Source organism: Pararge aegeria, chromosome 6, assembly GCF_905163445.1.
Source record: "Pararge aegeria chromosome 6, ilParAegt1.1, whole genome shotgun sequence".
Taxonomy (NCBI): Eukaryota; Metazoa; Arthropoda; class Insecta; order Lepidoptera; family Nymphalidae; genus Pararge; species Pararge aegeria.
The window spans coordinates 8458947-8484852 of NC_053185.1; the positions used below are offsets into that span (position 1 = coordinate 8458947).

General features: G+C 37.0%; 2 protein-coding genes across 3 annotated transcripts in view; both read right to left on the reverse strand.

The window, feature by feature from the left end:
* LOC120624181 (partitioning defective 3 homolog) overlaps nucleotides 1-10811 on the reverse strand; it is an 83879-nt gene extending 73068 nt beyond the window's left edge. Inside the window, exon 1 of the mRNA XM_039890546.1 lies at nucleotides 10279-10811. Coding sequence (XP_039746480.1) covers nucleotides 10279-10398 — 120 coding nt within the window. The 5' untranslated portion in view covers nucleotides 10399-10811. The remainder of the gene's footprint in view (nucleotides 1-10278) is intronic.
* A 2401-nt stretch (nucleotides 10812-13212) lies between these two features.
* The window catches only part of LOC120624811 (Ca(2+)/calmodulin-responsive adenylate cyclase-like), a 138392-nt gene continuing 125698 nt past the window's right edge, over nucleotides 13213-25906 (reverse strand). For both annotated transcript variants that reach the window (XM_039891565.1, XM_039891564.1), the window contains 10 exons: nucleotides 23475-23753; nucleotides 22523-22821; nucleotides 21685-21844; nucleotides 20337-20417; nucleotides 19202-19348; nucleotides 18656-18869; nucleotides 17285-18584; nucleotides 16926-17156; nucleotides 16764-16845; nucleotides 13213-16684 (listed from right to left, as the gene is read on the reverse strand). In XM_039891565.1, the coding sequence (XP_039747499.1) occupies nucleotides 16262-16684; nucleotides 16764-16845; nucleotides 16926-17156; nucleotides 17285-18584; nucleotides 18656-18869; nucleotides 19202-19348; nucleotides 20337-20417; nucleotides 21685-21844; nucleotides 22523-22821; nucleotides 23475-23753 (3216 nt within the window). In that variant the 3' untranslated portion in view covers nucleotides 13213-16261. The remainder of the gene's footprint in view (nucleotides 16685-16763; nucleotides 16846-16925; nucleotides 17157-17284; nucleotides 18585-18655; nucleotides 18870-19201; nucleotides 19349-20336; nucleotides 20418-21684; nucleotides 21845-22522; nucleotides 22822-23474; nucleotides 23754-25906) is intronic.

The window sequence follows — 25906 nt, forward strand, 5'->3', positions numbered from 1 at the left end:
CCGCCTGTTCAAGAAACACTACTAAAGTGGAGTGTTTTTTGATGCTTCAATATTAGTCGTGTACACAGTTTCTGTACGTCCTTAAATCTGTGGTTTTGTTATGTGTACATATGTAAATATTTCAAATACGCAAAACCAAAGGAGAACAGAACTTTATGCAGGTACCTATTATACATATAGATATGTATATGTGGAGCTAATTGTAATGTTTACGGCATTGATGGTGAGTCATATCAACCGGCATTACCAGTAATCAAACGTTCCAACCGCGAATCAACGTTATTGAAAATACCATTATTGCCAATACGAATCGGAATGCCTACACATAAAAACAGTAAAACCGGCGAGTTCGTTTTTGTTGTAATCAATACCAAACCAAGAGAAAATATTCTTTTGTGAAATTAAAAAAAAAACACCTAGGTACCATCTTAGTTATTAAAATATTTTCCAACGGTATTCAGTATTATAAATCGAACGTACCCCCAGTGGCGTGCACTTCGTACATGCACAAAAGCACTGCCTACCCTAAAATTTTTGTGTAACTGATACCCTGGTGAAATACCCTGTGCACGCCACTGCGTACGCCCTACATAAAATATTGACTTGGAAAACAAGTGGTACCTATATAAGGTGTTAACCTATTAGTCAGTGGCGTGCATAGAGGGTATGAAGATGGTATGCAGATGATATAAAATAAGTTATATTAAACCAGTACAAGTTGTATAAACTACGAGGGTACGAGTTTGTTAAATTAAGGGTAGGCATATAACTCTTACAATGCCATACCATTAAGTTTTAAATAACTCGTACAGCGTACTGGAGATTTTTATCGTTTTATGTAATCTCCATACCCTGTGCATACCCTCTATAAAAAAAAGAGATTATGTAATATAGAATAAAAGAAAGAAGAGAATTAGATATAACATCTAACTATTACGTACTAAGTAATACCTTCTTACTTATTTAGATAGATGTCATCAATTCTACGATGTGCCTACATACTTACGCATGATAAAACAACGATTCTACGTACCTATGTGTTTGCTAGCTAAACCGTTATGGTTTGTGAGTGATGAAATTATGAATAATGGCTATAGATGAGAAAAAGCTATAGATGTTCAAGTATATTAATTATTTATTTCAAACAAACATAAAAGTTAAGCCAAAGAATACAGATAAAGTATGTGATTTCCACACTAGGATTACCTGTGTCGTATAAAACACTTCCTTTAAGCTTTCGGAGAGAACGCTCTCGGTCATGAATAAATAAATAAATAATTAAATAAATATACTACTACCACAATACACACATCGCCATCTAACCTCAAAGTAAGCGTAGCTTGTGTTATGCTTACTAAGATGACTGATGAATATTTTTATGAATAATATACATAATTACTTATAATATAAAGATAAACATTCAGACACTGAAAAACATTCAAGTTCATCACACAAACATTTTACAGTTGTGGGAATGGAACCCACGGCCATGGACTCAGAAAGCAGGATCGCTGACCACTGCGCCAATCGGCTGTCTAATAAAGATAAATAAAGGTAACTTAATAATTATTATTTTCATTATATGCGCAAACTAGTTCAAATAAAAACGGCAGATCAAATTTCTACTGATAAAGAGCCCGGAGTGGCCGATAGGCATGCCATAGCCGATTGCAAACATGTGAATCGTCATTCGTCATTTGTCGCTTAATTGGACATGAGACGTGACCAGCGATGCACGTGTTGCATGAGTAAGACTTACCAACCTAACACCAACGCAATGACAAAACCAAATTAGATAGTTAATGTGCCAGTCAAGTTCATCGAAGAATACATTAACTACTATTAAAAATACAATATCATGGCTATTGGCAGGTTTACTGGAGCAAAATATATAAATTAAGAATTTCAAAATCCCGACTATAAGGGCTCGACTAGTACAATAATTTACATTATGTACATTATTGTACTAGTCAAGCCCTGTGATTTGTTAGTTGTTAAAAAATTTGTAATCCGCCATTTTATGTCAGCGGCCATCTTGAACCGATTTTCATCAAAAAGCACATCCGACTAATTCACTTATCAAATAAAACAAAACAAAATCAAAATAGGTTCATCCGTTCGGGAAATACGATGCCACAAACAGACACCCAGCCCCATGCTTAGGTATATATAAATGATCTACCACACCATGTCAGAGGCACATTGTACTGTTCGCAGAATATACATCTCTCATTTTTAAGACTGGCAAGAACATAGTTAATTTTGACCACGCAACCGCTCTCATCTCCCCGCAAGATAGAAAAATGATTGTAATGTTTATGGTGAAAAACCGCAACTACTGAGTTTCTTGCCGGCTCTACTCTGTGCAATCTGCTTTTCGAACCGGCACTACAAACAGACATACTTGACGTTTTAAAATTGCTTATAAAGTGGGCCTACTTGAAATAAATGAATTTCCAATATAATAGGCGTTAGGGGTTAAATTTAACTGTCATATTTCTCACAGGTTAGCCCGCTACACTCTTATTGCGATTGCAAGTCAAGGGCTAAGTTATATTATAATAAAAAATGCTAAGTATTAGAAAAATATCCTTTGTGAGATACCGATTGCATGTATGCAACACAAATTCTCAAAAGACTCAGAATAACCACTAGAATACATAAGTAAGTAAATTCAAGCCCGTCTATTTGCCTCAAAAATGCTATTATACGAGTAAAATGTTGTTACGTATGTTCTAGCTATTTTCCCTGAAATTCTGTTGTAATTATTTATTATTTCCGATTACTTTTTCCTTTGCTAACTTCGAAAATAATGGGGGAATGTTAATAAAGTTTAATATTTAGGTAGGCCTAGGTAAGCCTCATAAATTCTGCAACTTAAAAGAGAAAAGGATCATTTCGAGGCTAGTTAGCCTTAAATTTTAATTACTTTTGCAATAATAATAAAAGTATTTAGTTACATATTTTTGTTCTAATGTTGTTCTAGAACTATTCGAAATTACAAGGTCGCTAGCATTAGTAGGCAAGTTTCTGAAATAAGATGTTGTGACAGACGGACGGACGGATGAAATCGCACCATAATGGTTTTTTTACCAATTTAGTACCGTTCGGTACTAAAGAAACTATCAAAGTCAGTTGAGTAACTAATATCTACCTACTTAAAAAATCTAATAAAAAAACTCTTCATTTGGTTGATTGGATTGGTTCCGAGTGTTGTAAGGATTCCGTTACAAATGGTAATACCTACCTATCGGCAGTAATTATATTAGAACTAGCTGCTGCCCGCGTACTTCGATGGGTTTATTACGGTTTTTTAAAAATCCCATATACTCTCCGTCTTTTCAACTCTATGCCAAAAATCAAGTTGATTGGTTGCTTAGTTCGGGTGTAAAGGAAGGACACACAAACAAACTCATTTTCGCATTTATAATATAATATTACCTAGTAAGAATAAAGAACAGCTACTAAAGTAATTAAACACGATCATCCAGCAATATTATTCTTTATTAACGTTCGCAAATGCAAGTTAACTAAAATGAAATTTAGAAAAAAATGGTTTTTTGTAAACCTTTCCTCGGCAATAATATAATCGCGGCATCGTACCGGAACGCTAATTAGCTTCGCGGCACGTCTTCGTTGGTGTGGTGGTAGCTAGCCCCGCCCGAAGCTTCTTACTAGACGAACAACGATATCGCACAAACATTGAATTCGGTACCATTTAACGATATGCTGTAATTTGTTCCACTTACCTAATTAAGTAATTTGATAAGATTTTAAAAAGAATTCGATATAAGATATGAACTTAATGCCTACTTACTTTACATAACATTATTACTAGATGATTTCTCATCATCATCATATCAACCGAAGCTAATCTGCTGGACCCAGGTCTCGACTATTGGGTGTCAAATTCTACGAATCGGCAGCATATGGGAAACTTCTTGACATATTTCCGTTTAAAATCCCTCAGTACCTGAAGACCAGATTCATCGCACAATGCTTGTTGTAATGACGTATGGCTCCGAAACATGTTCGCTACGACGCTTCCCTTAACATTGATTGGATAGGACTTAATCGTAAAAAGTTTACGACCTTGACTATTGAATGGGCATCCTAGTTACGAGTAGGTAGCTTACAGGCTACATTAGCGTAAGGGTTGGATTTTTTGAAGGTGCCGTTAGGACAGTAAGCCAACTAGTTTATTGAGACATTTTTGCATGCAGTAGGCCGATTTAATTACCTATAGATTTAAAATGTAGAAATCGTCCGTCTTTCAAAATAATGTACATTATTCTACTAGTCCGTTCTTGATAAGCCCTTTCATTTGACACCCATATTAAGGGAGTTGTGAAAATATATGTTATCCGGTATTTTCATCAAACGTAGCTAAGAACACTTCCGAATAATCAACCACCGTTAACAAAAAAACAAAGTCAAAATCGATTTTTCCGTTCGGGAAACACGATGCCACAGATGCGTCAAACTTTTAGCACCCCTGTTATAGCTGCGAAAGAAAAATAAAACAACAAACCCACTAATATTCTAAATGTAAGTTTATTGGCTTGTACGAAACTATACCTACCACACTGGACATGGACAATCACGTGTGAATGTATGTAACATGTGAAAAAGCTTCTCAGAGCTTTTTATTAATGGTCCAAAGTGGAACAGAATGTTTTCGTCTTGTGTTAAGCAAGTGGAAACAATTTTGTAACTTATAATCAAAAAAGTAAGGAATTCGGACCTAAAGCCGGCTTTTATCCACTTGACAGGAAACCAGACATGTGGCGCGTAAGTAGATACGTCTTAAAAGTTTAAAGATGTGAGGATTCGTTTTGTACATGTGTTATATATAGTCTATATCTGTTTAGTGTGAACATTTCAGTTGTGAGGAATCTGAGTTCGAAACTATATTTCATTAGATTCAGGATTCTAGGATACATATATCCGACATTTTATTCTATTCCACGATATATATTAATGGATATTCAATATATATAAAATTATATATTCAAATAATATATATCTGATATATATCATAAATATCTGGATATTTTAGAATCCCGATTATATTAGAATTGAGAGTTGAAATAAAATGAAAAAAACTATATTCTATATAAATTTTTAAAAAATAATTTAATCAGGCAGGGCTTTTTTATGCTATGATATGCATGCGACTTTACTTCTTACTTGCTTGGAGCTTACTATTTAAATTTAAATATCGCTAAAAGAAGCACATCGTGAGGAAATCTGCATGTCATGAGAGTTCTTCTTTATGTTCTTGGCATTTTGCGAGTCTACCAATCCGCTATCGGTAAGCTAGGTCGATAATGAATACATTTCTATGTAGAAGAGTGTTTGCTCTTTTATTTCTCATCCCTTAGCTCCCACGCGAAAGAATAAGCGAAGCGTGGCCAGGTTAAGATAGTATTGTATCAAAATAATAGGTTAGAGACTTATTTTCATGTAACTTGTAAAACAGCGCAGTTAGACCGCCAGAGCTCGTTCTACGTTACCAACCTTTTGTAATTAAGAGTTCTTAGAACTATTCCCAACATATGCCTACCTATGAGTACAGCATCATCACTATTACACTCGGGCTTATTGGCACAGTCGTACTCTCTGATAGGATAGGAGGTTTTAAGATGTAGATCCACCATACTACTACAATGGGGTTAAGAGAGAACAAAGTGTTGAAAAACGTGGGGATAGGACATGGAATAATACTATTTTTCAATTTTTAAATTTGACATATAATCGAGCAGAGTTTCTGCTTACTTGATACAGAATGCTCAGGTACCGTTTACAATGTTGACAACAAAACGAACCAATAATAATATTTTACGATATTTGTTTCCGGTAAGTTATTTCACAAAATATATTGTTATTATTCCATTTGGAAAACATTAATTATTTACATTACGAATTATATAAAGCAAAATAGAACTATTAAAGGAATTCTATATTAATGAATCTTGTAGTGACGTCACAACATGTTTATGGCGTAGCGTAGGTATCAGCCAGGGGGAGCAACCGCTAACATTAGGCTTCATGCTCACCGAGGTAAGGGGTAGATTCCGACAATTTCGTAACTTCAATCAATAATTAGCCGAAAGCAGTCGACTGCAAAGGTGAATTCGGCCAAGCTGGGCAGGGCAACGAATTACAGTAAATAATAGAGGTAGATGGTCTATGGACGGAGGACCCTACAGCCCCTTCTCCGGTTATTCTTTCAGATACCCACGGAAAGAGAAGTTATAGTGAAAACTCTCTTTTGATCTGCGTGACCTAACAGCAAAATATTTTTAACATCGTGCTGGTGTGACTAGAGTTTATAACAGAAAAATCTAATCCCAAAGAATTCTTGGCCTGACAAGAGATCCGTAGTTGTCAACCAGCAGACATACGTAACTTTTTTTGGACTTGGATGATTTAGATACAAACGAGACGAGGTATATAAATAAATAAATATATACTACGACAATACACACATCGCCATTTAGCCCCAAAGTAAGCACAGCTTGTGTTTTGGGTACTAAGATGACTGATGATTATTTTTATGAATAACTTACATAAATACTTAAAATATACAGATAAACACCCAGGCACTGAAAAACATTCATGTTCATCACACAAACATTTTCCAGTTGTGGGGATCGAACATGGACTCAGAAAGCTGGGTCACTACCCACTGCGCCAATCGGCCATCATTATTATGTATTCACATATATGCATTAAGGATAATATTATACGATATGGTCTGGATAGATAGCACAGTATGCAAAATCCTCGTCACAATAAATCAATGGTACCGGTTATTTATAAGTAGGTATAATAAAGATCGGCACACCATGGAATGTCTCGTCACTTTTCTCAGAACCGGTCGAGAACTCTAGCCATATAGCACGAAAAAGTACAATAGACCTTTCAATTGAAACAACCTACCTGGCCGCTTGGTTCATTAAAGAAAAGCATTGTTTTAAATTGAAGAGTGTCTGATCAATATTAAATATGTATATCCATTCTAAGATGTTTTGCAGGAAAATGAAACAACTCATTACGCGCAATGAGGCCTTATTGCCCAGTATTTCAGATGAAGTTATTGGCTTTTGAGTAAGGCTTCGGCTTTCCTTTCAGGAAAACCAAGTTTCCGTCACGCACCTCTGATACAAAATGCATTTTTTGTTTTTTTTACCTGCCACTCCACGATTAGTTTTACAGTAATTTCTGTACATGCTCGGCACGTAGGTTGTTGCTTAACAATGTGAGATGATGATAACAAAAGCAATTATCTATCACCATCATCTTATTTAAGATATTAACGCATCGAAGTATCTCTTTGTAATCTAACTTAAATAATATAAAGGTTTTTTTTTTAAAGGTTTTATTATTTTATTTTATAGATAGGTACTTTCCTCGTTAGGTACTATAAAAAAGGGAACTCATACAAATAATATGAGTATACACTCATACAATATATTTGTATTATACTTTGTAATTAACCATTTTACTACACAACTTTTAAAATGGTTTAGGAAATATTTATTTCTTGCTTTTTAGTTGTTAAATAAATTAGGTTTTACTTGTAAATTTTATTCACACATATTTATGTGTGTTTAGTCTATGTTAAAATCCTGTGTGATTACATTGAAAATTAACAGAATAAATTTATAAATATGTTCATTTATAGTAAAATACACTTCTGATACTATTTTCTACCTGATTGAGTTTCGTAAAATTCAGCTTGCAATAAACCCGTATTACTACAAGAGAGGCGACTTGTGTCCATCCGTGGGATTGCCACTGCCTAGGCATACCAAGGAACTCAGTACGTACCATCGCGAACTTTACTTATCTAAAGTAACAATAAAAGCTTTCGGAGAGAACGCTCTCGGTCACAAATAAATATATTACGACAATATATACACCGCCACCTTGCTACAAAGTAAGCGTAGCTTGTGTAAAGGGTACTGAGATGACTGATGAAGATTTTTAAGAATAATATATATAAATACTTATAATATACAAATAAACATTGAAAAGCATCCATGATCATCACACAAACATTATCCAGTTGTGGGAATCGAGCCCAAAGCCTTGACTCAGAAAGCAGGGTCGCTGCCCTATCCGCAAATCGGCCATCTAATGTAAAAGCAAAAGCCCGCCGCCCCGCATTAGAGCTGCATTGAGTTGTTAAGTTCCTAATCCTCTTTTACTTAAAGTACTCCTTTTTCTCCTGAAGGTACTCCTTACTGAGGTCTGTGTGTCCAGCACTGTACTGCAAGTAAATTTTACTTGGTACTGGCCTACCTATCTCACTGAGCCGTTTTCTTTATAAGCATGATTGCCTCGATTATGCAACAGAAAGATCGAAGGCTCTAAAGGTACCACTTACCTCACTATTTGATAAGCGGTTAAAATATTTTTTACCGCTCTACTGGCCTTCCGACATGTTCTAGAAACTTAACAATTTTTATAACCACGGCGGAAGTCGGTTCGGAGACAGTGGGTGTATTTTTCATTTGGTTAAATTTCAAACAGTAAATACAGTTTTTATTATGAAGCTGGTAAGCTGTACCTTTCACGAGTTTCTTAATTCTTTAATGGCAATAAGTTCGGCCTACTTGTTCCTTGTTCAATGTACCTTCCTCAAAAATCCTGTTCCAATCATTGAACTAAGCTCGTAACGGATGACTTTTAACAATATCAAAGTGGGCATAAACTTTGATAGTGCACTGCACTGACGTCGGTCGCTTGCTACGGGTTATGCAGTAGGCTGCACCGGCAGGTGTGACTGTTGCAGGTGAATGCATGTTACTAACGAGAGCTAATTTATAAAAGACACCTCATTTGAAAAGCGCTAATTAGGAGCTAGGTACCTAAATACTATTTAAAATGTTAAGTTTTATGAAGATCTTCTTTACATAGCATAAGAACACAGTTGCTTCCGCTGTAGTAGGCGGAAATGTTTGAAACCACGCAACGGATTTTAATGCAGTTTTAAATAATAGGGTGATTAAAGAGAAGGCTTTATATGTAGTATAAAGGCATATAAATGTAGAGAAAAACCAAGAAATTCAAAGATTTGTAACGTGATGTCACACAAAAAAAACAATTAAAACATTAAAAACGCTAGCTAAACTTTACGAGATAGATCTAATTTACAAAGATACCACAGAATTGTACATAGAGCAATCATAATCATAATTCAAAATATTATATACATATATCCAAACTGCTCCATATTAGTATGTACAATGCACCCGTGCGAATCTATGCAATAAGTAGAATACGACTGCCATGAAATAGTCTACCTATTAAACCACGAGGACATAGGTAGGTAGGATTTAAATTTTTGGTTCTTTGAAGCCGGATGTAGGCGGCCTACGGTTTTCGCTGTAACAGGAAATCTCTTGATGAGTTAAGTACCTGGATTTAAACTCCTCGCGAGAGTTTATGTGAGATTTATATCCACTAACAGGTTAATTGCCTACCCACACCACATATTAAAAGGTCTGGACTCCCATAACAACTCCTCGGTACCATTTTTGCGATGGAATAGTCTCCAGAACTGCCCTCTAAGGCGCCTAGTAGTACGGTGGTTAACTAACTACCTAGTTACTTTGCTAGAATGTATAACAAATAATCTTTAAAATTAATAAAACAATAAAAACTCTACGCATAACCCCAAAAAACCGACATGTCATGAGTCAAGCCGATGACCCCGTATTTATTGGCGTCTGCCGTCCGATATCTACTAGTGTAAAAACCTGTTAAAGTGTGTCGTTCCCATTACGAAATTCGATCAAGTCGTGCATGGATGTAGTCGGACCGCATCTCTTGCACCGCTACGATAGACTATGATCTGATAGCAGAATAATATTGTCGCGAAAGTGGTTCTCGCGCTACCTACCACGACTGTGCATTCCATAGCGGAATGATCATTAGATACGCAAAAACTAGATGTGACCAACAATAATAATCGTGCTACTCATCGGCCAAAACGAGAATATCAGTCTATAGATTAACTTCGCATTCTCAGGTGTAGCTAATATGAATGGAGCGCAACGAGATACAAATAAGTACCTAATAATAAACGTTTAACTTATATTTACAGTTAAAGAAAAATTAAGTAGGTACCTTCTAACTTTACAAAAAAAACGTTATTTTGGTAATAGCCAATGAAAGCGGCGCTAGATCTACCAATGAAATTGCACAAAAAACCCGCGAAATTAGATTAAATGTCAACAAGGTGACGAGAATACACTAAGTACTAACCTGCCCGGTAGCTTTCTTGTATCGGTGAGTAGCTTCCCGTACGAGGTCCCTGACCAACAGGTCGCCAGCGCCGCAAGGTACCAACACTCGTACGGAACCAAAACACACCGTCACCTTCATGTTAACGCCACTTATGATTCACCAAACACTGCGCTCACCACACAATATAAGCACAGTAAGATTCCACCAGCTAGCATATTAGTTTGTCCAAAAACTAATAGGAGCACAACACTATCTGACGCACATGGCAAAGGTAGCCCTATGCCGTAGCCGCTTACAAAGCACCGTTGAAACAAAAAGGACAAAACCACCGGTTTCGTCGTGCGTTTTCATAGCGCCGGGTACAGCGGCTGGTCGCACTAGATTTGATCGCCGTTTATTTTGTATCTATCAATACGAGTAGAGTATAGTAATGGCATTCAACATTGAGCACATTTCGATAAGATTACGCGAAATACGGGCTCGGGCGCACGATTAGCGACAGCAACGGTCATAGCGAGGAGTATGAATAAGAATTCGTTTGGAAGTTTGTAGCGGGGGGCGAGACGCGGAGGTGCGGGGGGCGACCGGTTTCCGCGTGCAGCCAATCGACGGCCGCGTCACGGCGGGCAGCTGTGCGCCTGTGCTGCGCTCGCGGGTTCCGGAGTCAGCCGACAACGTGCCGACTGCCGACGTCGAGCTGCGTCACACTACCCGATGTCGTTTCACTTGCCTCGCTTCAAACTTTTGAATGAAACCGCCCTTACTAGGTAATTGAGTCACGAGTTTTCAGAACCGAGGAAATTAATATAAAGTACTTGAAGTAGACACTTTTGACTCTGATACGTTATGGTATTTCTGTTTAATTGAACAATTTACCTTGCAATCACCAGCATAATATGCCGATGCCAAGTACAAAATACAAATAGAAGTGGTCATTTTTTAAACAGAAGGGAAGGCTAGAATGCGAACCATGTATTAGAATTAAATAATTTCTAGAGTGGATAATATTATATTTGCTATAAGTATCATAAATAGGAACTGTAGGACAATAGAACAAGTTAAAATAATCACTATAAAAGAATTTATCATTACATCATTCCAAGTCCGTTCTTAAAACTTGTTATGTAGGTCCTATCTGCATAAATAACTATTATGTAGGTGTCAGAGTACGCAGCTAAACTGTTTACATTGCAGAAAATAATCTAGTACCAAGAGCATTTGCCACCCACACGGATTAGACCTTTTCCCACGTTTATATTCTAGATACATTAGAATAGTAAGTTATATAATTAAAAGAAAAAACATTTTTATAAGGTAGTTTCAGACAAAATTAAAAACCTGAATATACAGATTAAACCATTGTAAAGTTTTTTTGAATAAATTTTTTTCTTTTTTTTAGTCAAAAATGTTTTGTAAAGTCAACAACTTCTCCGGATTGAAGAAATTATAAATTCCACCATACAGATTCTCCTACTGTTCGCGGAGTTTAGCAAATTAATCTTAATTTTCATAATATATTGGTCATTTTTAGTGATAAGGCCGCCTTTGCACCCTAGCACTAAGTACTATTACTGTTTTCCTTGTATTTTCCTTTTTTTGTTGTGTTGCAATAAAGTTTTTCTATTCTATTCTATTCTATATTGGATTTCCGCAAAGTAACGCCTGCTTCTATCCAATACTCAAAAATAACTTGCAGAATAAAAAAAAACAGAAATAAGTACCTTATTGCCTTACGACTTGGCAGTAATCGGTCAAACAACACACAGAAAGGAAACAATGGAACTCAATTTCCACATGAATAGATTGGAATGCATAGTTTTTCTAAGGAAACCTTGTTAAAAGTGAATTGCACAATGCAATAATTGAAGTACTAATTTATATTTAATAGCCAGTGAAATCGAAAGGATGAGCCAGTTTTATTTATAACGGAAACTAGAACATATTGTGCAATCAAAACAATGATTTATACTAACAAACAATAGATCTTTAGGTACATGGTTTTGGTTGCCTTTTATGGAAAAGAGAACTGAAGAAATTTTGTCTTTTGTCTTTGAAAAAAAATCCAAAGTCATAAGTGAAAACATAAGATAGATGTTCGGAATCGTCATCTGTTATACCACATAATTATTTCAAGGCACTAGCAAATCGCAGGAATTGCTTCCTTCTGCGATTTCAGTACAATATTTGGGAAAGTAATATAGATCCAGGTGTTATTAATGCTCAACGACTGCTCAAGTGTAAGCGGTATGGTTCAGTGGCGGTATCAATTATATCACTTGCGTTCGTTTATGCAGCAGAAACAATATCCAATAGGTAGTTCATTTGATAAACTGATTCCAAATTACTGAATGCAGAAATAAGCATAGATTTTTATGACTGTTTTAGTAAACTTAAATTAGTTTCGGTATTGTTTACTTATCATTTATTACTTACAATTATAGATCGGATAGATTAAAGGGGTCCACGATAAACAAATCACTATGCTGAGTATCTAATCAACCGCGTCTGATATTCTTTAAGAACGTATTTTAAATGTAATGGTTAAAATAACTTCTAGGGTGTTAAATGCATATGTCGCAACATTTTAGTATCAGCGACTAGGTTTTAGTTAGAGTAATTCTATCCTCGGTTTTGTCGAAACAACGCAAAGTTCCAACGGTCGGGCCGTTAAAGCTCGCCATGTTGAACACCGCTATGAACACCATAGTGTTCTATTCAAGGCTAAGGACATTAGTATGCGGAAAACAACACCGTAACCGACGTGGGACGCCGCAAACATGACACGCGATCCCATGGAGCCCATTTTATGAATCAGTGATCCATCTATATTATAAAGCGCTTTAGACTTGCAGGACATAGAACTTCCCTAAAATCTTTTAACAAAATAGTTCAAGTTCTAGTATGTAAGGCTGGAATTAATCAAATTCATAATTCTAATAAATCAAACCACAGTTCCGGTCATTCGAACCTCTTTATTTGTAAGTAATTAAATATTGCTTAATTGAATTGAAATAAATATATCACTTATTACACTGAAATATGTAGAGTTTAAAGTAGGGACACAATTATAATAATACATTGATATTTTGGTAAACATTCTGTTTGGTGGTAGCTGATTTAGGAACAATAAAACTGCTCGGTAAACAGATAGCAAAAAAATAATTCTACAACTAAAGGAAATATACCAGGTATGAAAGTTAAACAAGAAAGATAGTCTCGACGTCATATTGATTATTACGGCAAAACGAATAGAATATAATTTATTATTAATATATAAGTATACAACAGTTTAAATATCTTTTTAAACATCTTCACTGTGACTAAATCAGCTAAATTACGTAATTTTTCTCATTGACCAATTTAGGTACTTCTACATGTTATATAGGCATTATGCTGATTGCTGCTACTGTTTTACCCGAAAATTCTGAACTATTCGGTAAATATTTTGTAAATATATAACATTACATAAAGTTGAGAACATAAAAATATAATTTGTTGCTATTGAAATAAATACAATGAGTAAGTAAGCAAAATATTTGGCACTACACCTACACATTTTAACGAGAAAAATCTTTAAAATTGACATACTGAGAAGACTGATTGCAAATAAGAGATCCCTTCCAAAAATAAGATATATCTTCACAGCATGCTAAACTACTTAGATTACAGCGTAGACAGGTGATTAACAATATTTACAAAGATTAACAATATCCACTAAAACTCCTTTAGTGTAAAAATACACGTTGAACCAACATTCATCAAAATTTGTCATATTGAAAAAATGAAACTTAAAGATTCTGCCCTATTCTTCATATACGCACTACGAGCGGTTACTTGGTATAAATCATAGGGACACACTACTTTGTAAAAAAAGGAAACATGCGAAGAACAGAATAAAATGTAATATTATGTGTACGCATCAAAAGTGCCATCGAAGTGCCTATTTAAATAAAGAAATATTTGACTTTGACTTTAAGAATGGGAAATGATAAGATAAAAAATTAGTCGAGAAATATTTTGCGTATAATTGTAAATTACAAATCTAATGTGTTATTTTTATCTGTATATAATATATATCTGCCGTGCTAATGAAAAAGGCGCATTTATGTCATTTTGCTACAACTAAGTTTCAGACTTTTCCTATATCTGCTAAGTGAGCTTTACCAACGTAGCTTACTTGTTTTTTCGAAAACAGGAAATGAAAAGACAGAAAGGTATTAGTTAGTTACATAGGTAGAGCTCCTTTTGCAGATGCAGGGCATAATATCTGACACTCAGTTTTAAAAAATGTCGCCTTTTATTTATTAGCACTGCAATAATAATAAAAAAAAATTGTTAGGCATATTTTCACATATAGAATAAAACATAATTATCATTTTCCTACAAAATTGGGGTCCTAATGTAATAAACAAAGTACCTACCTGATTCAATATGAGAAAATTGACTTCATAATAAAAACACTAAAGATAACAAAAACGTGGTTTTAATAATAGCATCAGCAAAAATCAAAAAATATATAAAGGGACTAACTAATAAACATTGTATAGTTATAGTTGATGTATGTGTCATTGTAGTATAGTTGGTGATTAGATATACCATTTTCTCTCTCTATCTCTTGGATTTGTTATTTGAAGCAAGAAGGCAAAACATTGCGTGACTATGCAAACCCTTTACAACGTTTATTAGCAAGCGGGTATGTGAATAGTGAATCATTTTGTGTTCCACGACCAGCAAAACTAGAGTAACGAGTCAGCCATTTATCGCATCTATATAAGTACAAGCTTATACAAATAATCCTTAAGCATTCCATATTATTATAGCAGTCACTTAACGAAATTACGCAATCACATTATACATTAGTCTCAAACGAGTTGTTCATTATTAGCTTACACTTAATACGTAAAAGATACACGAAATTGACACAAAACTATGTTACAATAAACGATATAAGACTCTAAATATTAAAATGGGGAATATTCTACAACAAATATTCGTTAATGGTGTTGTATGTAGTAGTTATTGTACTATCGGGTTTGGTCTAAAACTACAATTTTTATGTAAAGGTTCGAAGCTAAATAGAAATATAGTTAGACAAATAAATTAATATCAAGATAAATTAAATCAATGTTTTATTATACCTATTACTGAACAAAGGTACCAATGTACAATGGCATCAATGTATATTATTAATATTTAATATTGGTATATAAAAGAAAAACAAATAAACATGTTACAAAGAAGCAAGAATTGACTAGAATTAAAATGAAATGGAACCCGAGATTTAAGTATAGCCACAAAGGATTCACAGTAGGGTATCTTATCATTAGTAACAATTAATTGTAGTAACAACAATATTATGCCTTAATTAATATGAATTGAAATGCAAAATTAATACATTATCATCGAACCGTACTAACCGACAATCTTACGAACACAAGGTCCTTTGGATGATACTAGTAGATTTTACTGTAAAGGGACCAGCCCTTACGCTAAACACCGACGTTTACAGATATTGGTCGATCATATAGTGAATTCCCTACTTCTTTATCACAAGACAAATAACTAATAATTCTAAATCAGAGCACCTTATAATTGTAGAGATCACCGCATACGTCTACATGATTCGAAGAGCCATTACATGGCACTCGCAAATGTACAATGAATATTATACAGTGTCATTAATAGGTACATATTGACAATTTACATAATATATAAAGTACACACAGGATTTAAATAACCAGGCACGTTAGCAGTTCAATAGCAATGATCAATGAAGTTTACAAATCGATCGATCGATGTTAGATAATATATCCTCGAACGCTAGTAACCACACTATCATCATAAGAAAATGAAGAACTGAGTATTAATTAATTCATAGAGAGCTCATACACATTTTGCCGTCCATTCAGACTTATAATTCTTTGGAAAGTCTGTCATGTTTCAACACACAACGAAAGATTTTTCATTCGGGCCCTGACGGGCGGCGTCAAATCCAGCGATGCTAAACATCGCTCTCGCCGTCGGTGACGTGAGCTGACTGGCCAAAGTTCCTGGTAATAGATTCGCTGACCGTTCGTATATTCGCTAAGTACCTGTGCGCAGGTTCGTCGGAATCATAGATGGCGCTGAGGGACTCAAGCGACACGAGGGCTTCCGAGTCCAGAAGGCGAGAGGAAGCCCGAGAAGAAACGTCGTCGTCGCGGTCAAAGTAGCAGGAGTTAACGTCGCTGAGGGCTGCCTCTGCGTCCGTGAGCCCCGCCTCGTTCAACATGGATACGTTCTCTAACGCCGGGTCATCGGTCGTGTAGCCAGTACTCTCTGGTTGCCCACCGTCTCCTTCGCCCTCCCCCTCTGAGCACGAGGAACTCCATTCCGATTGACTTTCTCCGTAGATACCCATTTCTCTATGAGTAGAAGTGGTCACCTAGAAATAATGTTGAAGGTTGAGATTATCTTCGAACACTGAATTATATTAATTCAATTCAGATTACAGGTACACTTACGCGGTTTTGCAATCGGTCTTGTAAATCTTTCTCCTGCTTTTCTTTCACTATCGCCGTTTCTGCCTTTCTTACACTTGGCACACTGCAAAAATAAATGTAGCATGTTGAGCTGAAAACAGATTAACATGATATCTTCTGTACTACTTAAGTTATATTTCTCACCTAGAATTCTGTTCAGCCGAATGCGCGGGAGAGGGTAGTTCTACGACCACGTCGGTTGGCAAAACGCCGGGGAAGTCCGCAGTGGGCTTGAGGGGTGAGGGCGCGGGGCGAGGGCGCGGGCTCGGAGGCTCTTGTCTCGCCAGTTGCGTGATGGCCGCCAGTCCCACCGCGTGCAACGGACTACTGTTGTTATTACAATTCCTTACTGCTTCCACGGATGCATTTGGCGCTCTGAAACACCTTAACACTTAACAACACATTGAAGACTTAGGCTATACTTGTAAAGTAGTTAATATATTTTTATATTGTAAAGTTAATATTCAAATATAAAAATTTTATAAATGGAAACAAACAATTACCTTAGTTCTAATTTCAGATCCTTTCTTTCTACTTTAGGAGAATTTATTTTTATAAGATTCTTATCATCCAGAAGCCTCTGAATCTCTCTTTCGAAAGGCGGTACGCATGCAACATCGGAGGGACTCCGTTTGGTGAACACTTCCCTACTATCAAGATTCAAATGCTTTAAATTGTTCGGCCGACTCCCGGAACTCGAAAATGAACTCGTTCTTTGAGTGAGACGATGTGGTAATTCTTTTTTATCGGTTTGGCTGCATCCATCTCTCTTGACGGAGGCCTGGAGCATATTAATTATACTTCTTTGCAATTTCTCTTCCTCCTTTTGATAGTTTATACTACTGTCGAGAATTTTCTCTTCGAGGGAAGACTTTTTGTTCATTTTATGTTTGGCATATATTTCGTTAATGATGTTAGGTGTAGGTTTATTAAGACGAATAGGCGGATAGTCGTACGAGGAATTGTTTTCAGTTCTTTGTGGCCTAGGAGGGGGTAACCAAGGAGCAGGTCTTGGGGGAGAAGGAGAAGCGTCAGTAGTCCGAGAGTAGCTCTCGTCGGAGGAGCTGAGACTAGGAGAGCGGGTTAGAGAGCTTAGTTCATCTGCAGAGGAATGCACTCTTGGACTTCTGGCTAAAGGTAAACTTTCGCTAGACCTTGGCCTTGGCAGTCTGGTGGGAGGTCTTCGCTTATGAACGGCTGGAGGGCGCGGTTCTTGTGGTCGAGGCCATGGTGGAACCAAAGCTCTAGGTGGAGGCCACCGAGGATTTCCATTTATGCCATGCGGCGGCGGAGGTGGTGGTGTATCTTCGGACTCCTTGTTTCTCCGTCCCTTGCTGCCCTTGTGATTGTTGCCATTGCCTTGGTGACCATTCGAAGGAAGTAGCGGCTCATTTTCACCAGTCACGGAGGTCTCTCTAAGAGGAGGAAGCCTCGATGGCTGTGCTGCTGCTCTTCTCGCCGAATTTTGCAACATTGCAAGTGGTGTCGCTACACCGCCGTAGACTGACGGAGGATTTTGGGATTGACCATTTGAGCTGTTCTGAGTGGTGCCACTCGATTGCGCTCGATCTGTTAAAAAGTAGGTTGTCATCTCCCCTTTGCCTTTTACTTTGACTTTGCCTCGACATATGAACTGGTAGGGCAAATCTTTCAACACCTGGAAAACTTCTTCCGTGACTTGAGTGTGGTTCGGTAACCCTGTTGAGTCCATGCGAGACGCTACATTAACTGTATTACCCCAAATGTCGTATTGTGGTTTCCTTGCCCCTATTACACCAGCCACTACAGGCCCGACATTAATTCCTGAAAAAAAATTACTGTTTTAGTTGTACAGCCAAAATTAGATTTTTGTGGGTAGCTGTAATTTTACTTACCAACTCGTAGCATGAAATTATTGTACGAATTGTCGTTGATATCTTTGAGTTTGTCTCTCATGGCAAATACGAATTCGACAAGGGTAGCCATATATTTTTGAGTGCTCGGATCATCAGACATCTTCTTATCGGGAATGAGCCCGACGGCAGCCATGTACGTGGATCCAACAGTTTTTATTTTATCTATGGCACTAAAATGATCATCGCCTAATAACTGCAACATCATTAGGAACATAATTAGGAAATGGGTACTTGGTTAGCGTAAGCTAGTAGTAGAACATGCTTATTTCTGGTACTAAGCAGCATTGTTGCAATGCTGTGTTTGTTTTGGTATTAAGGGTGTAATCACAGGCACATGCAGGTTTCCTCACGATGTTTTCCTTTACCGTTGAAGCATATTTAAATTGCTTAAAACACCCGTTAGCAAAGAAAAGACTCAACTTAGAAAAGTTAGAGGTGCGCGCTAGGATTCGAACTCGGCCCCCCGAAAGTGTTGAAATGTTGGTGATTTACTGTGTAATTAATAAGTACTTATTTCCACCTCACCTCGTCAAAGTCAGCAATGATCTCGTTAAGCAGCCGCAAACACTCCATGCCCTGATTATTGCCGTCCAATTCCATGTAGAACTCATGGTAGTTGGTTATAGACGCGAACACTACGCCTACGCGTTGGTATGACTGATGGTAAAGTTCCTGCACCAAATAAAAAAATTGAAGGTCAAGGATGGAAATCACAAAGTATCCTGCCCGGTAAACAATTTGTGTAACTAAGGAGAGAAACATATCGTTTGTTAATCATTTATCTAATCATCAAGTGCTACCCAATACAGGGCACGGGTCGCCGGAATAAGAAGAGTTAATTAAGGCCGTATTCGACCACGCTGGCTGATTTAGATTTCACATGGCTTTGAAAACATTATTAGGAACACTCGGGTATGTAGGTTCAAGCAAGTGATATATAATTAAATATGAAAATTAAAAAAAAAACACTGCTTCACTAATGAATTTTACACTAACTGAAATAAATGCCTTTTAAATAAATAAAGCTAGAGTTATGATATTGATATGCTGCAACTAACTTAAAAAAAAATATTATATAAAATGTGGGTGTAACCCGTTAACCTTAATATGTCTGCCTTACCCTTTCCAGTGTAAAGGCGTGATATTATGTTGTAAGATTGCAAATGCATTACACATTTATGCGATATCAACAATCGCGGGTTGAATGGCTGTAATTTTTTTAAAGAGTTCCGTTGTCTGTCTCTAAAACTCTTTATCAGATCAATAATAAATAATGGGACCAATTCGAAATAAAGCACTTCGAACCAAAAAAAGAATTTTGCAAATATACCACCGTCATTTAGGTATAGATGGGCTATACCTTAATTTTGGTGGTATGCCGGAACATACATAAAAAAGACAACAGAATTCTCCTTTTTGAAGTCGGTTAAAAATGCATGTAACTTCGATAAGTTAAATGTGCTTGCTATCAAACTCGGTTACCCTGAAAGGGAACCCAAGCCTTACTTACTGGCTACCACCATTTATTACATTTAGCTAATAAAACTGCAAAACTAACTGCAAAAGAAAATGTAATATAGATATGTAGCTCTGTAACGTACAATAGAACTTTCAACACAGTGTTAATTTATTTTGTGAGCGATATTTAGCATTCACTTACCATGTTTGTCCTAAACTGGTCCAGGAAATGTGTCGCAACATGGGCTGGTAGCAAATTGAACAATATCCTTCGGTTTGATGCCTAAAATGAAGATTTTTTTTATTAAAACATGTTTTAGTTATTGCTTCACTAGCTGTTGTCTGCGTTTGTTGCGGATGTTTACAAATCCCGTGGGAACATATTGATTTCCTGGCACAAAAAGTAGCCTTTGTTACTCTCTATCATTTCAACTTACTCTATGCCAAAATTAATTGGTTGCTTGACCTTGGCTGTCACTCGCCTGGCAGCGGTTCCTGGCGCCTTCTGATTGTATCCCGAAAGCTCGGCTGTACCTACAATAATCTACATGCTCTTTGCGTCACTAAATTGCATATATTGTACTGTTTAAGTAAGACAGTAGTTCTCTTAAGTACTGCATACACTTTTGTTCGAAAACTCGTATATGAGGAGGATTTATCAATTTTATATCATCTTCCTACTTCATGTCTACCCTGGACAACAAAACCTTTGCACTGGGTCTGTGTAGTGGCACCGGAAAGTATTTGCCGTCAAGCGTTTCTGCGTTCCGGTAAAACGTTGCATACAAACCAATATGGGATATAGGTTTATTAATACTATATCCCTAACACAGGGCTTCCCAAACGTCGTAGATAGTTAGTCCCAAAGTATTTTTTTTTATAGTGTGAGCACCGGTGTCACGGTTTGTCCCACTTGACGCGTATTGTGAAAAAATGTGTTCAAGCTCAGCCGTGAAGAAAAATAATTGTACCCAAAAGTTTTGGGGTAGAATTATTTTTCTTAGTTCTTTTAACAAATAATTTTTATTTATTATGGTTTCGCAATGAGTGTTTAATTTTTCGTGCCTATATGTCTAATTAAAAAGTACCTTTCTATCTATTTTATTTAGCTAGGTTAAGGCGAGGGTGCGTGACAAATTCCTTAACTTATAAGTACGCTGCTGGGTTTATATGTTTGGGAGCTTCAGCCCTAACAGGTTAACTCGCTGTCCTTATAGATTTCAACACAACTTAAGAGATTGCATTCAATAACTTACACACATTGAAAAAAAAAAAAACTGTTCCTATATATGTTGGATAGAAGCAGGCGTTACTTTGTGGAATACAGATATATTATGAAAATAAAGCTTAATTTGCTATACCGCGAAAAGCAGGAGAAATTGGATGGTGTAATTTATAATTTCGTACATTATATACACATTGGGTACATTGCCTAAGATCTTTTTGGTTTCGAGCATACGTTTCTCCTGCTTTTCGCGGAGTATATCAAATTAAGCTTTATTTTAATAATACAGTTCCTAAGCCCTGGTTCGTTTAAGTTTGTCTCTGACCTGCAACGCATCCATTTCCCTTTTCTCGTCACGAGCCTGCACCTGCCAGAGGAAGTCTAAACGTGCCGTCCACTCAGTCTGCCTTGCGTGTAATAGGACGGCTAATGCGAGAGCTAATGTCCAAGCAGCGGCCACGTAGGCGGATCCCACCGCACCAGGGCTGAAAATAATATGTTCGTCAAGATTATAAAAAAAAATATGAACACTACTAAAATGTGGAAACGGTGGTAGGACTTCGACTTCACTTTCGGGGGACGGGTTCGAATCCCCTCCAACTTTTCTAAGTTATGTGCGTTTGTTTTAACGGTGAAGGAAAAAATCGTGAGGAAACCATACCTGAGAGTCCTCGATAATGTTCTCAATGGTGTGGGAAGTCCACCAATCCGCACTAGGCCAGCGTGGTAGTGGCCTTAACCCCTTCTCATTGTGGAAGGAGGAGGAGTAGAAATGGGTTAATATGATTATTAAAATATAACGTTTTTTAAACTGAGAATTTTAGAGTAACCAGTGAAGCAAAATATCTCGCATTTAAAAGCATTCATCTTTCGTCTCCAGGATGCAATCTATCTCTGTACTAATTTTCACATAATATACTTCTAACAAATGTTATTAAGGAACCCTTTATTTCCAGGGGAAAACAGCATCCCACTTTCGTCCCAGTATGGATGTCATAATAAAACTCGTAACACTCATGTACTCGTATATAGACATCATGGCCATATGCCTTCAAGTTACAATATTTACTATGAGCAAAAAATAAGGGAGCCCTTCTGTCTCCAGGTATATACTTCGTTACAGTGGTAGAATTCACATCAGGATGTGATGTACTGGTACTTACTCAGTCATAAGATCGTAGCAATCGAAAAGGTGCTTATGGTATATCAGTATAACAGCCACATATCCAGTCGTCATCACAGCCAGCAAAATACCCTTCACCAATATCGGTAATCGCAAAAACACAGCCACTGCTAGCATGCTGAGACAGCATCCCAGGGTTATGTACAACGGGATCGGACAAGCTAGGTGGTCTGAGCTACTCCACAGATTCGCAGCAATGTCCCCAGATGTCGAACGTATGGTGTCCATTGTTATATTATCAGTCAGATTCGCGCATACGTTTACCTCGTGACATGTTATCTGAAATCGGGAAAACTTCTCCTATTAATAAAGTAGACGTCTTAAGCTTTATTTATTCTGTGCAACAAACATTAATTAGTTTTTTTTTTAAACATTCGGGCTTATATGTTAATGTAGGCATCGGTATTATTTGTGGCTTCGATGCATCTCTGGGTGGGTGGTTATTGTGCGATTTTCTACCTTCATTTACTTATATAGATAAGTTTAGTTACAATACCGGGAAGCAGTCACTAGATGGCGCTATTTCGATTTTATACAAATCTTACTCAACTTTCGCGCGATCGAATAATTAAACGGAGGTAGAAAATATTACACTATTCACCCACATCATTATTACTTAGTAGGTATAGTAAAATTGCAGTAAAAGTGCAGCCTATTCTGGTGGGAGGCTTTGGTCGTTCCTAGTTACTACCCTACCGACAAAGACGTGCCGCTAAACGTGTGTGTTTAGTGTTCCGGGGCGATGTAGCGTTGAAACCGATTAGGGGTATGAACACTCCCTAACAGGTTAGCCCGCTACTATCTTAGACTTCATCATACCTTACCACCAGTTAAGTTTGCAGTCAAGGGCTAACTCGTAGTCAAATAAAAAAAAGGAAAAAAGTTGCTTTAAACTAATACATATTTTTGTTTAAACTATACAATTTACTTACAACATTAACCTGTCCTACAGCGTAGCCCAGTACAATTGTGAACGTTGTTATTGCATTCCTCAGTGCGAAAGGCCTAGACACGTCGCAGGGAATGAGTCTTAGCCTTGCCGCGAGTGTTAACGCTAGAACCGCAGCGGACCAGGCAAATGCCGTTACGAACAGGAGTAGGAGGATGGTGGTGCGCGGTAGTATCGCGGCTTGCAATGCTCCAGCGGCTACCAATGCCCCTAAAGCGGCGCTAAGGGAGCCCGCCCACCCTCCGTCTGTCGATGCTCTATACTGGAAGGAAAAATATAAAAATCCAATTAAGAGTTGCTTTTTTATAGTAATAATTGTCGGGCCCACCTAATGGTAAGTGGAAAACAATCGCCTATAAACAGAGCAATACTTCACAGGGCATGCAAGGACCACGTTCTGCAACATGCCGCCCTTTTTCCATCAATTTGGGCCGTACGTGTTAAGGCCGTGGGTTCGATTCCCACAACTGGAAAATGTTTGTGTGATGAATATGAATGTTTTTCAGTGTCTGGGTGTTTATATGTATATTATAAGTATTTATGTATATTATTCATAAAAATATTCATCAGTTATCTTAGTACCCATAACACAAGCTACGCTTACTATGGGACTAGATGGCGGTGTGTGTATTGTCGTAGTATATTATATTATATTATTAAGCCTGATGTGCCTGTTATTACATCAGCAACAATGCCCTTCAAACCGCAACACAGCATTGCAACAATGCTGCTTAGCGGCAGAAATAAGCATGGCGGTAGTACTTCCCCGGTAATACTTACAACGAGCTTTGTCACAAAAAACTTAGTACTACTTTCTGTTTTCTTTCGTTTCCTGTGCTTCCCACATCCAATACCTTTCTACGTCAGTAATAAGAAAGGGTTAACGCCGTCGACAGGCATGCCAGCGCCGTTGGGATTGGTGAACTCCACACGCTTTTGAGAACATTATGGATAACTCCCAGGCATGCAATAAGGTTGCTCCATAAGGTTTTACAACCTTACGGAGTTGACATGTTGTGCGCTTTATTTGCTCATATCTATTTTTGTATTGGATTTGGCTTTTGTTTTTCACACTACATTCGAATATTATGAGACCCTTCAATAATGAAGACATAGGCATCTTCTAGGCTGCATGATAAGTTACCATAAGGTTTCATTCAAATAAATATGCCGAAATATATTTATGCTGAAATGGCTAACGATTATTGATGAAAATTGGTAAAAAAAATCTAAATAGGTCTAATAAACAATACAAATTTATCCCTAAAATAGTACTAAAATAATAAGCGCGAAAGTAAGTTTTTAGGATTCTGTACTCAGAGCATAAAACAGAATCCTATTACTAACACTCCGTCTGTAAATCTGCCCGTATGCACCAGGCTGTATCATATGAACCGTGATAGTTGGACAGCTGAAATGTTCACAGATGGTGTGTTTCTGTTGCCGCATAAGAACAGTTACAAAATAGTTATAAAATAGTAAAATAAATATTTATCGACACTCCCATACAGCAGACATGTTATTTTTGCCGCTTTATAGATAATGGCACGGAACCCATTGCGCCAATCTGACTCGCACTATGCCGGTTTTGTTTCCAGCTAGCAACTATTGCATTTGCGACATTAGAAGGTAAATTTGGATACAGTACCTATGCGAGTCGTAGTCGTAGAGCAAGTTAAATAAATTATTGAAACTGTAAACTGTAAATGAATCACCGAATCGATGTTATTGTACAAAATCTGTGCACATTTTTTGAATATCAACTAACTAATGCATTCGCTTGACCGTAGATCGTTATTTTCGAGGACGCAATAAATCAAATTGACTCTATTCAAAGCTCTTGAAAGCTTAAATTGATTAAGTTTTGGCGCTTCGACATCAAAAGGGAGGCTGAACCGTGATTGTAAAAACATAACAACATTTTTTATGCGTACGTACATAAAAAGAGAAATTGTGAGCGATTTCCCGTCTCACAAGATTATATTATATCTACAAAAAGGTGACTATTTCACTTTTGGTCATATATATGCATATTTTACTTATATTTTAATTCAAAGTTACCTCTATTATATCTACGGCCTGCCCGATAACACTGTCCGATACTTGTTAGCATTGTGTCTATTGGCAGATAAATCTAAACAACCACCGTTCCTCTCAGGAGGACGACCCAAACACGTCTTTTACGACCTAAACGAAAAAATTACAGTGCATCACAAGTAGAAAACATGTGTACAACTTTTGCAAAGCGTCAAGAAAATCTAACAAACGGCCGTGGGTCTCATCTCAGTTACGGAAGCGTATGGGCTTATCGCTAGTAAAAAATCAACAAAAAGCCCGTCATCACAACAGGTCCCATTAGGTTGACATTCCCGCCGATGAAGTTAAGCTCAGAGACTTGACTCCTATCGATCTCCA